At 31.1% G+C, this 14,811-nt stretch overlaps 1 protein-coding gene across 1 annotated transcript in view; it reads left to right on the forward strand.

Moving 5' to 3' along the window:
* LOC105627375 (CUGBP Elav-like family member 2) overlaps nt 1-14,811 on the forward strand; it is a 236,707-nt gene that overhangs the window by 124,929 nt on the left and 96,967 nt on the right. Inside the window, exon 3 of the mRNA XM_012208658.1 lies at nt 8,549-8,594. Coding sequence (XP_012064048.1) covers nt 8,549-8,594 — 46 coding nt within the window. The remainder of the gene's footprint in view (nt 1-8,548; nt 8,595-14,811) is intronic.

Below are 14,811 nucleotides of genomic sequence, written 5' to 3' on the forward strand. Positions count from 1 at the left end.
TGTGTACATATATATTTCTGCACGTTGCAGCGCGTATGTAATCTTGTAGCAAAAAGAGCCTCACGTTTCTCGAGCAAACTGGATACACAAAAAGTCTCGTGGGAGGAATGTCCTCCACACGACTCTGCAAAATCCCACGTGACGCACCTGATTGCCTCAATTCGCCCGATTTTGCACCATCAGAGCGCAACTGGCACACTGTTAACGAGACAAGATGTAATTTGAAATACATTGGAAACCTTCGTTTATTTAAAAGAATGCAATCAACTTTAAATAATATTGTAGTAAATAATACTGTATCCTTATACAGATATTTAAAGAAATAACTATTGTATTTAAAGATTTTCACATAATTAATCGCAAAAATTTACATAGAAAGGCAACAAAAGTTTTTGAAATTAACGAAAGTAGAAATTAGTGTAAATAAAATTTACATTTTATTTAATGCTTGAATATTAAATTGTAAAGCACTTTGTTAAATTAAATTTATGAAGTATAATTACAATAAAAAAACATGTATATATTTTTAAATGTATATTCATTATTTTAGAAGATCGTAATTTAAAATACTTTTTGCAATTACTTATTTATGTGTGTTTATGACTATATTTTAAGTAGTATATTGTAAATAGATATAAGAAAATAATTTTCTGTGTACAATAATTTTAGTATTAATTTTCGCTAACCTAATTAATGTTATTATTTATCCAAGAGAGTTCAGAGAACTTCCAGTATTTTTGCTTATTATTCTATTTAGCCGCAATTTTTTATTTTACTAAGCTTGTGAAGTATATACATTTCCATTAAGGATTAATCGCGTAAAATATTCTGTCGGAAATACTCAATATTCTTGTCTAAGTTGCAATTTGGTTGCATTGCTCGCGATTGCATCTCTAGGATTGCTGAGAAATCGCTTTCGGATTTGTCACAATGATGCCCGTTCTGTCTATCGACATCGTCGTCTTCTTATGTAGTTCTCAGTACGCTATTTCCGCCACTGAGCCGTCCCTTTTGGTCAGATAGCTATCATGACCGACAATACAAGGATTAGATTTTATCAAAACCTTGATTCTTAAAGACTATCGCAAATCGATGCCGATCTTGGCAAACTATTTCTTTAGCACCAGAAATCCGGAAACCAATGTACAATAGACAAAGAAGTTTTATCAAATGCGAAATCAGTGAGTGATAGTATGTTTTATTCTTCCCGAGATTTACGAATGAAAATAATCATAAGTTAACTCAATGTTTTTTATTTGAATTGTTGATTTCAGTAACACGAAATGTAGCGAGAATAAATTTACTATAAATAATTTTTGTTATTTGTGTTATCAAAGATTATTTACGCTGTAATTCTATGTTGCAATTTTACTTATAATTAATAATGATACATTATATTGATAACGCGAATCATTAAACTTAATAATTAAAATAACTTACACAATACAAGATAACAATTCAATTATGAAATATATAAATTGAGATATACACACACATGAATTATCAAAATATTTATAAAAATGTTTAATACTAGGACACAAAGCAATTATATATTCTCTACAAATGTTGACCACCATGAGAAATATATTGGAAGCAACATCTCTGTTTGATCTTTACTCCAAATCAAATTTAAGAACTTCTTGTAGAAGAGTGCATGGAAGAGATATTTTGAATCGAAAGGTTTGTATCGCAAAGGGATCTCTCTCTTCGATCCGAGTTTGATCGTTTCGATGCAGCTGCAGTTGATTGTGATCGAACTGAGTTCCTTAGAGACTCAGCTTTGTTCTCGGTCTAATCATAGAATTTACGTTGCTTGATCGGTCAAAGGCCATGCAGCTTGGGGTGCACACTCTTGCGCACCCACACATCTGAGTTCGACAGAGTACCGGTAGTGGTGATGCTGTTTGCACTTCACAGCAACGCCCACTTGATATCAAAGGTCAAGCATTATGTACGATGGCCATGAGATAATATCGTGGATATAACTCAGTCTTATCTTCCTTTGTTAAACCGATTTACACATATCTGGTAGACGGATTGAGTCTCGGATAGTAACACCAAGTATCGAACATATCATGTTTAATATTTAGTATGTAAAATATCCATTTCAACAGCTTTCAATCAAAAGATATTTCTTAAAATATTAAATTGTAATTCGAGTACCACCATGTATCATTTTTCTGAGAATATTCAAACAATACTGATTACATCGTATTATATATATCTTTGGAGAATATATTATATTTATCTCATACTGAGATATTTTTTTTTTTTATTGAATTTGCTATTACATTTTAACAATTTACAACATTTAACAAGTTTTTAAAAATCTCTTTAAATCATAATGTTTTCTTGAACCGTTTTCGACTAAAATACTAAAATATTTTACTCGTATAATATTTGTACTGTAATGTTTTGTTGTTAAACTGTCAATTGAATTTTTTAATTAGAATTTGAATAAATCATTGCAGCCCTCTTTGTTGCGATTGATCAAATCCGTGACTCAGTTCCATAACTTTATTCAAGTTGTGTTATCAAATTGTGTAACAAATTGCAAGAGCAAAAATATTTAAAAATTTTTGTATTTTTTCTCGGAACGTGGATAAATTCTGTGCATAACGCGAATGCGAATGTTCTTTGGTCAATATGACTCCATCTTTATTTCTGGGCACAGGTATGTGCGCTGAAAATACTTTGCGTATTATAAACCGCACATTTTATCGATAAAACTTATTTCTACTGAGTAACCATAGTGGAAAAGTTTTATCCAAATTCCGCTATTTGACATTAAATCTCCATTATATTATGATTTATCATATATTATAGGATATTATTAGAATATTATTTAAAACTAATTGAAGAATAATTAATACACAAATGACTTTTTGAAAATTGTTCATATATTTTATCTTAACTTTATTAAATGCTTCAAAAGGTGCATAACAATTTGATTAAATTATAAATTAGGTAACTTTGGTATATATGATATGTCTATTAAAAATTTATTAAAAACTTAATTAAGTATTATTTAAGATAAATATACTATATCAATAAAAATTTTATACTGTTTACTGCTATAAATAAAATTAGAAAGACGAATATTTTTTTATATTTAATGAAAACCTTTTTAAGATCTTTGTATTTTTAGCGTATATCTCATAGGAATATAATATACGACTCAGGAAAAATGTAGAATGTAGAAAAATGCAGAATAATGCTTAGAAATAAGATAATATGTAAAATGTGTTTACAAAATTTTATTAAGGAATAAAGATAAATATATATAGTAAGTAATAGATAATAATTCTAATCTTTTGTATATATAAGTATATTATGATATATTGAGTTTTTATTTAATACATTTATTACATTTAATGCACTAAACAATTTATGCGCTTTGTGTATTTGAGCATAAATCCCGCTCACTAAAAATGCTGTATATTCCAACGAGATAGGATATACCTACAAAACATCAAGTTGAACAAAAAAAATATAAGAATTATATAATAGTATAAGAGCTAAACACTTACATTTTGCTATACTTTCCTATTTCTTATACTTTGCTATTCATTCTTTATTATTCTTCTACATTTATGAATCTAAATAGTTATTAAGCTTTTTGCTCCCTACAGTAATCATTTTATATAGATTATGATATATGGTTGTACTATTTACTCCATTGAGAAATCGATTCAACTGACATCGATTTCATGAATATAAACAGTAAAAAAAACTGAAATTATAATAGTATTAATATAACGAAAAGACATTTAATAAAGTAGTTGCGTGCAAATTATCTTCATTCCTTTTATTTCTGCGATAAATTTTTTATTTCGATATTTACATCACATGAGGATGCACGACACATTATGTTATTGTTCTTATTTTTCAATTGGAATTACTTTATCTCTAAAAACAATAATAAGTCTGCAATAATTAATAAATTCAAAAGCTTTTTTTCTCATAACAGAAGCTTTATCTAAATAAAGAAGTAAGTTAATTCGACCGTGATCATAATCCTTCCTCTTAAAATGTGAAATTTTTTTACATTTTCCGAGATTCTAAAATTATCCATCGTAGTCTGAATATTTCCATGATTCTGAAGGGAATACAGTGGCTATTCTAATTTATTCTCGCTGCCATGACTTACAGACATAGCATCGTAATTCACTGATTCAGCGCTTCGTTTGGTGCTTTTCTTACTTCCTAGCATCCCATCGGGAAAAAACGGCAGATATCACTAGTCAGTATCATTAGATGATCCTATGATCCGCATCTTCACAAAGAAATCCAGTTCATTCCAGGACTGAAATAAAAAGTTTTGACAGCAGCCGGTACTATCGATGAGAATGTAGGAATTGTACTATAATTGGAAATATCTTTACTCGCAATGACCATCGACAATTTTAGAGAAATGCTATTGATTCGGATCGCGTTGAAATTAGTTGCATTCGTATTGGGCGCGGAAAAGGGCACACGAGGGTTCTGAGGCAGAAACGAGCATTAGCTCTCAAACATGTCCACGGTAGATTTCCCCGCGGACACTAATCACGCATTGGCATCGAGGTATTAGCCACGAGCTCATGGGAGAGGTAGTGTAGGTTTCTGGCTACCGACGATCAATCGATCATATAATGCATCTCATACCTTCTTTTTTGCTTACTTTAGTTAAAAAAAAATATGTTCTCGTACTTTCGAGAAAATTTTAAAAAATTTCGATGAAAAGACTTAATTTATTATTTATTTTTTTTATTGAAAATTTAAAATAGCTATTTTAAATTTTTAATGTGCGAACGAATTATTTTAGATATAAGAAACTAATTCTCCCTTTAAAATTCTTCATGTTCTATGCAGCTTTTCGGCACCACAATGTCCTTCGTAGCTATCAGAAATACCTACGTATAGGGCATGCATAATTCGCGTCTCGAACGACTCGAGCATTTCACACGACGAGTGTCGCGCGAGTATAATCCGGAGTCCAATTAGCGATAATTACGGCGTGAATTGGGAATTCCTAATGATAGGTATCCCCGTTAGTTCGTTCGTTCGTTTGCGCTCACTGTGATTTTTGTAGACGGCGTAATTCGAGGCCATAATTAAATTTGTTCCTCGCTTATGCCAACGATTCGTTCGCGTTTATATACGAATTGAAAGAATTTTAAGTTATGTTTTATCTCTCGATGTCCGTTATTTCTTGAGATTGTTTCTAGCCGCAATCATAATCACGAAATACGGAAAAAAATTTTGTCGTATTTCAATTTAAAACTCAAGTTAATTTTCCTCTTCGGCATGCTGCTATTGTGAGTTATCCTTGGCGTTGGAGGGAGAGAACAACGGAGAATTAACGTATAAATTGATTAATAATTCGGCGCATTGGTTTACAATCTATATCGTGTTGGCATTAGCATTAAATCTCCTAACAATGATCATTTTGTTCAACCCTATGAATAATTCTCTTCGATTTGCGCATACGTGGTTGACATTAAACGTGTGGCTATTCATATCGCATATTTCGTATTATATATATCGTATATTTTGTTTATAACCTAGTTTCGAGATCTTAAGTTTCTCCTCAATTTTATTATACTTTCTGAATTACGAGTAAGCTTTCTGTAACTGGAGAGTAGTCTCATTAATTTTTAAAAGTGTCGATATATTATAAACTAATCACTCCAGTACGTATTTATCGTGAAAATGTCTGATAAAAGTGCGCTAGGAATATCGTTTCGCTATTTATTTTGTATTATTACGAGATATTAAAATAATGTTTCGATTTAACAACGTTGCTTTGATGAAGTCTCACTCTGTAAAATGACCCGACAAAGCAGTTACTTTGAATAAAACATGCCGTTTAAACTAATTCAGGAAATTACACTGGTTTGCGACTCGACACAGTCGTAGAAACTATCGCCATTCGGACTATGTTACGGATACACTTGGGAATACCGGGCGCGTTACCGTGGAGCTTAATAATTTACTTATTAATTATTAATCTCAATTCGCATACGACACGTGTGGAATAATCGTGACAATTACATTGTGTCTCACGCGTACATTGGCTCTGACAAATTATTGAAATTATTTCATTTTTTATTTGATATGTTGCTATAATTTTATTTTATTTGTTAATTATGAAAATATTTATAGCTTTTCTTATCTAGCATAATTATCGCTGCAACGATCAATTTAAATTAAAATTAAAATTTTTAAATAATTATAAACTATGATTTTAATCTAATTGAAAAAAGTTATTAAATACAATTAGAAAATGTTAATAATTATAAAATAGTATTCATGAATCTGGTCACAATTTAAAGAAATTATAAATGTTTAATGCGCGTCATCACATTAATGTGATGATCGATAGTTTTAATAATCGGAAGACATCTTCTACATATATTTTCAAAATCGATTCCGAAAAGGGACGAAATAATTCGCCAGTGATAATGTGGAAGCAGACATGGATTGACGTTATAACACCTTGACGAACGAGGTCATTTGTAGACACAGACATTACAGCGACCCGGTCGATGGACGGCGAAAGGATGCGTGGGGGCAGTTTGCAGACGGTGATTTAAAGGTCTATGAAGCGATGATGCCTTGAGATTACTTACTCGCCGGAATATAATTTCCCGGCTCCCGGCTGCGTCTTCATGCTGTAATTTATAGAAGCTTGCTGGCACCATGTTAAGAATGTCACTTCCTTCGTTTGCGTGTACGGAAGGCACGCGAGAAACTTTATTTCAAATAAAACAACCTCGATTTCCGAAAATCCTAAATTATCTTTAATGACATAAAAGATTAATTTTTGTCAGTTTTATTTAATGTTTACCACGCACATATCTAATTAATTAATTTATATTGTAAAAAAATACGAGACATACAAAAAAATTAATTTCATGTATTCGATTTGTTTCCGTTTATTTTTATCTTCTTTAATTCTTTGGAAAATTATTCCGCTAATTATTTCCCTTAGTAAAGATTCAGTCTGTATATCTCGAGTTACATGGGGGTTTAAAATGAAATATTATATGCAGCTGTGCTTGAAGCAAGACTCCTTTTTTGATTAGACAAACTTAATACGTTGGTTCTAACATTCCAGACCATTCCGTTATGTATCGGGTTGCACGATTCGCAATTATGCATTCAACGCGGTACCATGCGTTATTCAATGCGATATTGAATATCACGTTACCAAACAAAACATTGCGGAATATCGGGATTTCCTCGAGTAATTGGAAGGCTTGTTACCGAAACTATTACCGCGATCGCATTATAATTACACCCTCTATGCTCAGTGCCGCGTTGCAGGTTTATCATAATTTCGTACACGCCATAAATAGGAAACCTGTTAATTGAACGTGACCGTTATTAACTTGCGATGCCATTAACTTTATGATATCTTAATTATCTTTAATACTTACTATTTTACAAAAAGAATCTTAGAAACATTTTAATATATTTGAAAAACCCAATTACAGAGATAATATAATTTACTATCTTACGAAACTTTTTATGTACTGACAATTATTAAGAAAATTTCAGATATTTTTAATTTTAAAAATCTTCGCAGATACTTACTTTTGCATATTTTTAATTTGTACATTTATTCTTATTATTGAAAATATTATTATTGTACAGTAAAAGTGAAACGATTTGTAATATAATTAAAATTGATATAAATTTTATTATATTACAGATTTCTATATTATTGGATTATACATTTTTTCAGTTTGACAGCTTTTTATGTCAATTTTTAAAACTAAAATTAAAAAACTGATAAATAAGTTTATGTATTATTATTGAGACGTTTAGTCTGAATGTTTAGTTACAATATCTATCTTTTGATTTCTGTTTGATGCAAAATTCTTATTTCGTCTATAGATAAACTAATGATTCATCTGGAATGACTTAAAAATACTAAAGAAGGACAGAGATTGAATAGTCAGTAGAGAAAGAGGCGCGGATCTTTAGCGATAGAACGACATATCAAACTTTTGGCAATTCGTAATTATCGATCGGTTGAAGCTTGGATGGTGTCTAGCCTCGACAACCGAGGGATACGGAAAGTCCTTGATGAGGTTCCCGAGAGTCAACTTCAGTCTTTCCCCTCCGATCGTCTCTTCCATATCGAACCTGTCACCGGTTACACGAACTCTGCGACCATTCGTGTCTATCATAGTTTCTTGTTGATAGCCACATCGGGTATGATGACCCGAAGTATGGAACTTTTCATTCGCTTACTGCCAGAAAGTAGCATTGAGATTTGATAACATTATTGTCTCTTTTTTTTTTACAGCACATTGTGAAAATTTTGCGTCAACTTAATTGTAAAATTTTTAACGAAAATTTTTACATCTTTCAATGATACATTTTTCTTTATTAAATAAATTGACAGACAAAAAACAAAATGACTAATAATTAATCTTCGAATAAAAGTTTAATCGTATAAAATTCTGCTAGCATTTTTATATAGTGAATGAGATCAATTAATTTAAAATTTTTGTTAAACACTCGTCTAATCGAAAATATTACTTTTCTGTTACAGGATGTTGCTTTGTAACCTTTTACACTAGAAAAGCGGCTTTGGCAGCGCAGAACGCTCTTCATAACGTCAAAACCTTCAGTGGGGTAAGTAAATGACAAATATTAAAAAAAAATGCTGGATCACTATAAATATATACACACGCGCGTGAGTTTGTTAAAAATTTAAATAAAAAGTGAAACTGATATGATAATATTTACAATAAATTTTTAACTATTAAAACTTATGTGTAGCAAATTAATTACAAATATAAATTTAATATGAAGAAAGAAAGAACCATAACGATTATTTTGCAATATGAGTGAATATTATAAAACATAGTTATGATACATATTACAATGTCTGTATTATAAATATGTGCGTTGGCTTCACAATGATTATCTTTCAACCAAACACAAGTTTAGTCACCTCTGATCACAAATCATGTTGTTGCTGCATGTATCAATATTGTTGACGATAGAAATGTTTAGATAGCTTCAACGTATGCCAAGTACCGAATCAATTGCCAGACGCATTCGCTTAGCTGAATAATGAACGTTTACGCAGATAATTATCCGAGTGCTGATGATTGACCGAATAATGAATATTAATATAGTTGATCGTTCGAATAAATTATTCAAATCATTGTGGCGGCTCGATGAATCTTCGAGTAATTATCACTACAAGTGAATAGTTCGTCGCAAACAAGGTCTATTTATACTATTAGAATCATGTCTTTCAAGCAATCGAACAACACATTTTTTTCTTGATTTAAAATAAAATAATGTAATTGCTTCAATATTAAAATCGAAAATCAAGAGTACGACTCTAGAATCTTAACTACATAAAGAATGTAAAATTAAATTATTGATAGAAAAAGCATATCTATAATTATCATTATCCTTTTTAGTTTTTATTAATTTTTATCAGTGCGATAAAAACATTAAAATTACAAGAATAAGACTCGTAAGCAAATGAATGTTAAAATGTTGCATATTTATAAATAATCATTATTCATCATTACGATGCTATTAAAAGCTAATAATAATTTGTAAAGCTAGGAAATTTATGCACGATATCAACTGCAAAATGAATGCGAGAGCTTAATAAAATCTGGTATTAAAAATGGCGATTTTAAATAGAATAGAAGGACCATAGTGTATACAAATGAGGAAATTTGAACAATCTTCTCGTCAACGCTAATTGATTTAACTGGAACACGGATTAGAGAAAATTTTAAATGACGCATTTTTAAGCTTCTGTCTTTTTCGAATATCCGAAGCTAGCAGGCTCCATTATGAAATTCTCGATCCTCTTTTCGATTCGAGATAACGTCATCCTCGCCCGCTTGGAAAAATATTCCATCAGAAAAGCAGCTTTCCTTTCTTTAGGTTTAGCGTCCCGTCGATTACAGGCGACCGGAGGCCAAAGATATCGTTGGAAGTGAGCCTGCACGATAATTACAGTTTCTCTGGAAACTTTCGATGCAATTACGAGATGTCATTATGAGCATTTAACCGAGCAGGCCTGGCAATTCTGTCCTTCCTATCCTCCCCGCTTCCAGCCTGTAACTCTCATATACGCGTGCTTATGCCTGAATTTACGAGAATAATTATTATCGATCGAAAGAGCGAAAGGGCGTGTGAATATGTGACGATCCCTGCAAAGCCGCGTGCGGATCGTTAATAATGCTCGATATGTTAAATGTGGCTGAATCGCAATAAATTGCATCAATTACATATATATATCAATTACATATATATTTCATTATATTAAATCTATGAAAATTTTTCTTTCTATTAGCAGTACGAATTTAACAATGCACAGCAGTTTTTTTAATTATGTATGTATATTTATGTAAATTGTGCATATTATACTTTCTAAGAAACTCTCCGTGTAATTTATTTAAATCTACCATGAGCATAATCTTTTTATTATTATTATATAATAAAATATATAATATATTATTATGTAGCATATTTCATTACATTGCTTTGCAGTGCGTAGTATGATAGTTACAATTAGAGCTTGATTATTATTATTATATTTCACATAAAATGATTAACTCAGCATTTGTATATTGTTATAAAACAAAAATTTTTGAAATATAAAATTAATAGAATGTTTTATTAATTACGGAAATAATAAATTATTGAATTAATTAATGCTCTTGTTATACGAATATTTCTTTTACTGAATTTTCGGATGCTTCACATATTAAATCCATTTCTTACGCGTGTACAGCTTTGAATATGCGAATAATTTTAAATCATCATTGTAAAATATGTTTAAGAAAAAAAATTTTATTGACCCATCGAGCAAAGAGAAACAACAAGCTTTTCTTACACATCGTACGGCGGCAGCATCATCTTGGCATCGCTTTAGATATCTTTTCTTCTGTAGTCAAGTTTAGTGAACCCATAGAGCCTATACATTACGGACACACATACACATCATATCATATAATCTTACATATTTTTATGAGTAATAGCTCAAAAAATAGTTGAGAAAAATTGAAGTAAAATTTTATTATTATTTTTTTTAAACGAATACTAATAATAAGAATAAGATTAAGATTCATATAAATTTGTATAAATAAAGTAAACAGATTATGTTCATTTTCTTATTTTTCTTATCTTTAAAAAAAGGAATTTTTACTTTCAAATTTTGTGATTACAATACAATAGCTATAAATGCACAATAGTTGCACTACAATAGCATTAAAATCCCTAAAAAACTGACAGTACATTTTTCCATCGTATAATATTATAATGTATCTGTTTTTATAATGTACCTGTTTTTTTATAAATTTCTTTTTCGTTTTTTCTTTTCTTAAAAAACTTAATTGCAATTACATACAATATTTAAATTTTTGCAGCAGACGTTTTTCTTTAACAATATAATATAATATAAAATATTGTAATTTCCAAGTGCAATATTGTAAATACATAAAAAACATTACTATAATTATTTAAATTTTAGAATATAATGAGAGAAATACGAAAGAGATACTGATAAGCTAAAAATGTATAAAGAATAATGTTGGAGATAATTATTTATTATTTTACTCGTTCAGATTACTTGATGTTTTATACATTAAAATACTTCTTATCGATCTACTCACGAAAGTAAAACGCGATGGGCTCCACTTGAGCTTCCTTGCTTGCAAAGAAGGTCGCGTGCCATGAAAGAATTCAAATCTGAGACTCTTATGCCGGCTGTTAATTAAGAGGATTAAATAGCCGGAAGTTAAGCAGTTGCTCTTCGAGAAAGAGCGCGCAATACTCAATCAAAAATAGACTGATAGAAAAGAAACTTGAAGAAAGAAGTTTCTCTGATGTAAAAAAAAAGAGAGAAAAAAGAGAATGCAAACAAGGAAGTGAAACGTCCTTGAACGATGCATTAAAAAAAGGAAAGGGGAAGAAAGAAGAAAGGGGAGGGGGAGAGGGGAGGGGGGGAGAGAGGGGGGAGAATTAAAAGAAAGGAGAAGGAAGAATAAGAAGGAAGAGGAATGGTGAATTGCAGAACGACGTTTTCGCAATGAAAAGGGTTGACTAAGTATAAGTGGGTAGCTGAAAGGAGCAAGAGTCGAAAGAGGCGGTGGAACGAGAAGGATGCTCAGGGGGTTGAAAACTCCAAATGAGAGGAGAAGAGGGTAAGAGATGAAGAAGGAAGCAGTGGTATAGGTGGGAGAAGGTAGATAGGGGGCGAATAGAGAACGGCTTGTGCATTTGAAGGAGTTTAGCTTTTCTCGTATCAGATTTCGTTTCCACGAGTGGCGTCGAGTTGAGAGGTCTGTGTTGGCTCGGAGAAATGACTCGAGAGCTCGAAACCTTTCCCCTCCTCTTTCCTTCTCTTTCTCTCTCATTCTCTTTTTCCGCTCCACCGCCAGTTCCTTCAGTCACCCTTTTGCAATCTTCCCACACGACTGCATCAATGCGTTTCGACGCTATCCTTATTTGGTGCTCAACGGTAGATTTACTTCGTACAGGAACTAACGAGAGATCCTGTTGTTCCACATGCACGATTCAGACAGATTTTGGTTTCTATAGTATTGTGATAGTTTTAGGTACAATAGTTTACAATTCAGAACTACACATCTATCTACTGTACAATGCTCAAAATCATGTTCAAACATCACGTACTCGAAATACGGAATATTGTGTTCAGAAAAATATTTTATTATTCATTGTAAAAATCCTCGTCTATTTTTGTTCCTTCAATGTCAATTCTATTTCATATATTCGCAAAATTCGTTAAAAAAATATTGCTTGCCACCTTTCCGTTGCGAGTAAAAGTTTCATGCGTGTAAATCTACGTTGTACGAGAAAAAAATATTCGCGTCTATAATTGAAATAGCGGAGTAGTACCCCGTGGCGATTTTGCGGCAAAGAAGAGGGAGGAGCACGTCTGGCTCGCAGCCGCGAAATTGGCGGAAAACCGTGGCGAATTTACAAGCATGCATACCGCCCTCGCAACAATGCGTAATATTATTAAAGCGTGGCGGGACGAGAGATATTGGAGCGTTAGTAGGCAAGGTGGTACAAATGGAAAATGAAACTATTATACGACGAACGCTTCGTCGCGGTCGATGAATACGCGGAAATTGCGAACAGAAAATTCTTTGTAATCGATTGTGTTAATCATTCTTTTGGAAGATCTACAAATTTAAGAATGTGAATTTTAAGAATAAGAAATATTGCAGCTTTTACATAGGAATGTGGAAGAGATTAGCTTTTTTTAAAGATATCAGTTACATTTGAATAAACGTCACTTATATTTAAATATATTAAATTGTATATATTAATATAATAGAAGTATATTTTTAATATATTTCTATTATACTAATTTAATGTATTTTATTATCCTAACTTTACATTCTTTATTCAATATTTAGATGAAATCGTTAAATTAAAGAAATCGTTATATTAAAGAACATTGATAAGAAATTGAATTAGCATTTTGGAAAAACACTTCTTTAAGGTTTTAATAAATTTAAAAAAATTCCTTGCAACAATACCATACTATGTCTCGGATTGTAAGATTATCCATCTATATTATGTAATATTTTTCATGAAGAAGGACCCGTGAGTTCCGAAACGTACGACTTACATTAAATTTTTAAGTTATATTTGATCCTTTTAATAGCATTTTTTATTAATTTCTATAAATATTAGAAAATATTTTTGCTTCCAAAAAACGTTCTAAATAAAAAATAAGTCTGTAAGAACTATCAAGATCAGAATGGAAAAATGAAAAAGACATCCAAATTGGTGGCGGAAACGAAAGTAGTCTTCCTTCCTTATTCGACGCCGACCAGTCTCGTATAGAGGGTTCTAAAATATTCAAGATAACCCTGAAGTCAGCCGGACATTAACGATCAATATCGATGGAATGTCTACTATGTGTCTAGTGAAATTTGAAATGCACCGATTATATGTTGTATGGGTTTAAAAGAGTCGACTGAGAGAAGAACAAAGAGGAAGCAAGAGAGAAATTCAATAAACCGCTATGACACTCGATAATTCACATTAATAATACAGTCCATTCGCTCGATCGCACATATGCAGATATATGCATGATGCGTGCACAGCTGTATTGTCGCGATAACGCGATGAGTCACGCCGTGACACTTTCCGTAAAATAACGGTAATCGATGCAGCCTTTGCGCGAGCATTGCGGTGACTCCGCTTATTTCACGACACCTGCCACATTCGGTGAGGCAATCTTCGAATATCGATATTCTGTACTGTATATTATTTCACGGAAACGAGGAATTAAATTGGACAATCTTACATTGATCTATTAAATCAAGCAATAAAAAATAAAAAGATATGAAAAAAGATATGATATTGGATAGTCACCTGGTTATCCACAAAACTTTTATCCATTGATTTTATTTTATCACGTGTGGTTAGAAACAGTTCAAAGCAATTTTATCATTTATCGTCACACTGAAAAAAAAGTTTGTAATAATAATTAAGTCTCAGTAACAATTACTAAAGTTTTAATAAAATAATTAATAATAAATATTTAATTAGATATTCAATTTAACGTAACCAATATCAACAATTAATTTTCTAAATATTATCTTACTTTTTTAATTATTGAATGACTGCTATTATTATGTTTAGTAATATTTATTAAATACCAGACTTTTTTCAGTACACAATGAAACAACTTTGAAAAATAAAGGAATTAATTATTATATTATTAATCGCGAAAATGTATTATAAAATAAAGTTTTATTATTCCTCTATTCAAATAACTCTCCCTCTCTCTCTCTC

The sequence above is a fragment of the Atta cephalotes genome, assembly GCF_000143395.1.
Source record: "Atta cephalotes unplaced genomic scaffold scaffold00008, whole genome shotgun sequence".
Classification (NCBI taxonomy): Eukaryota; Metazoa; Arthropoda; class Insecta; order Hymenoptera; family Formicidae; genus Atta; species Atta cephalotes.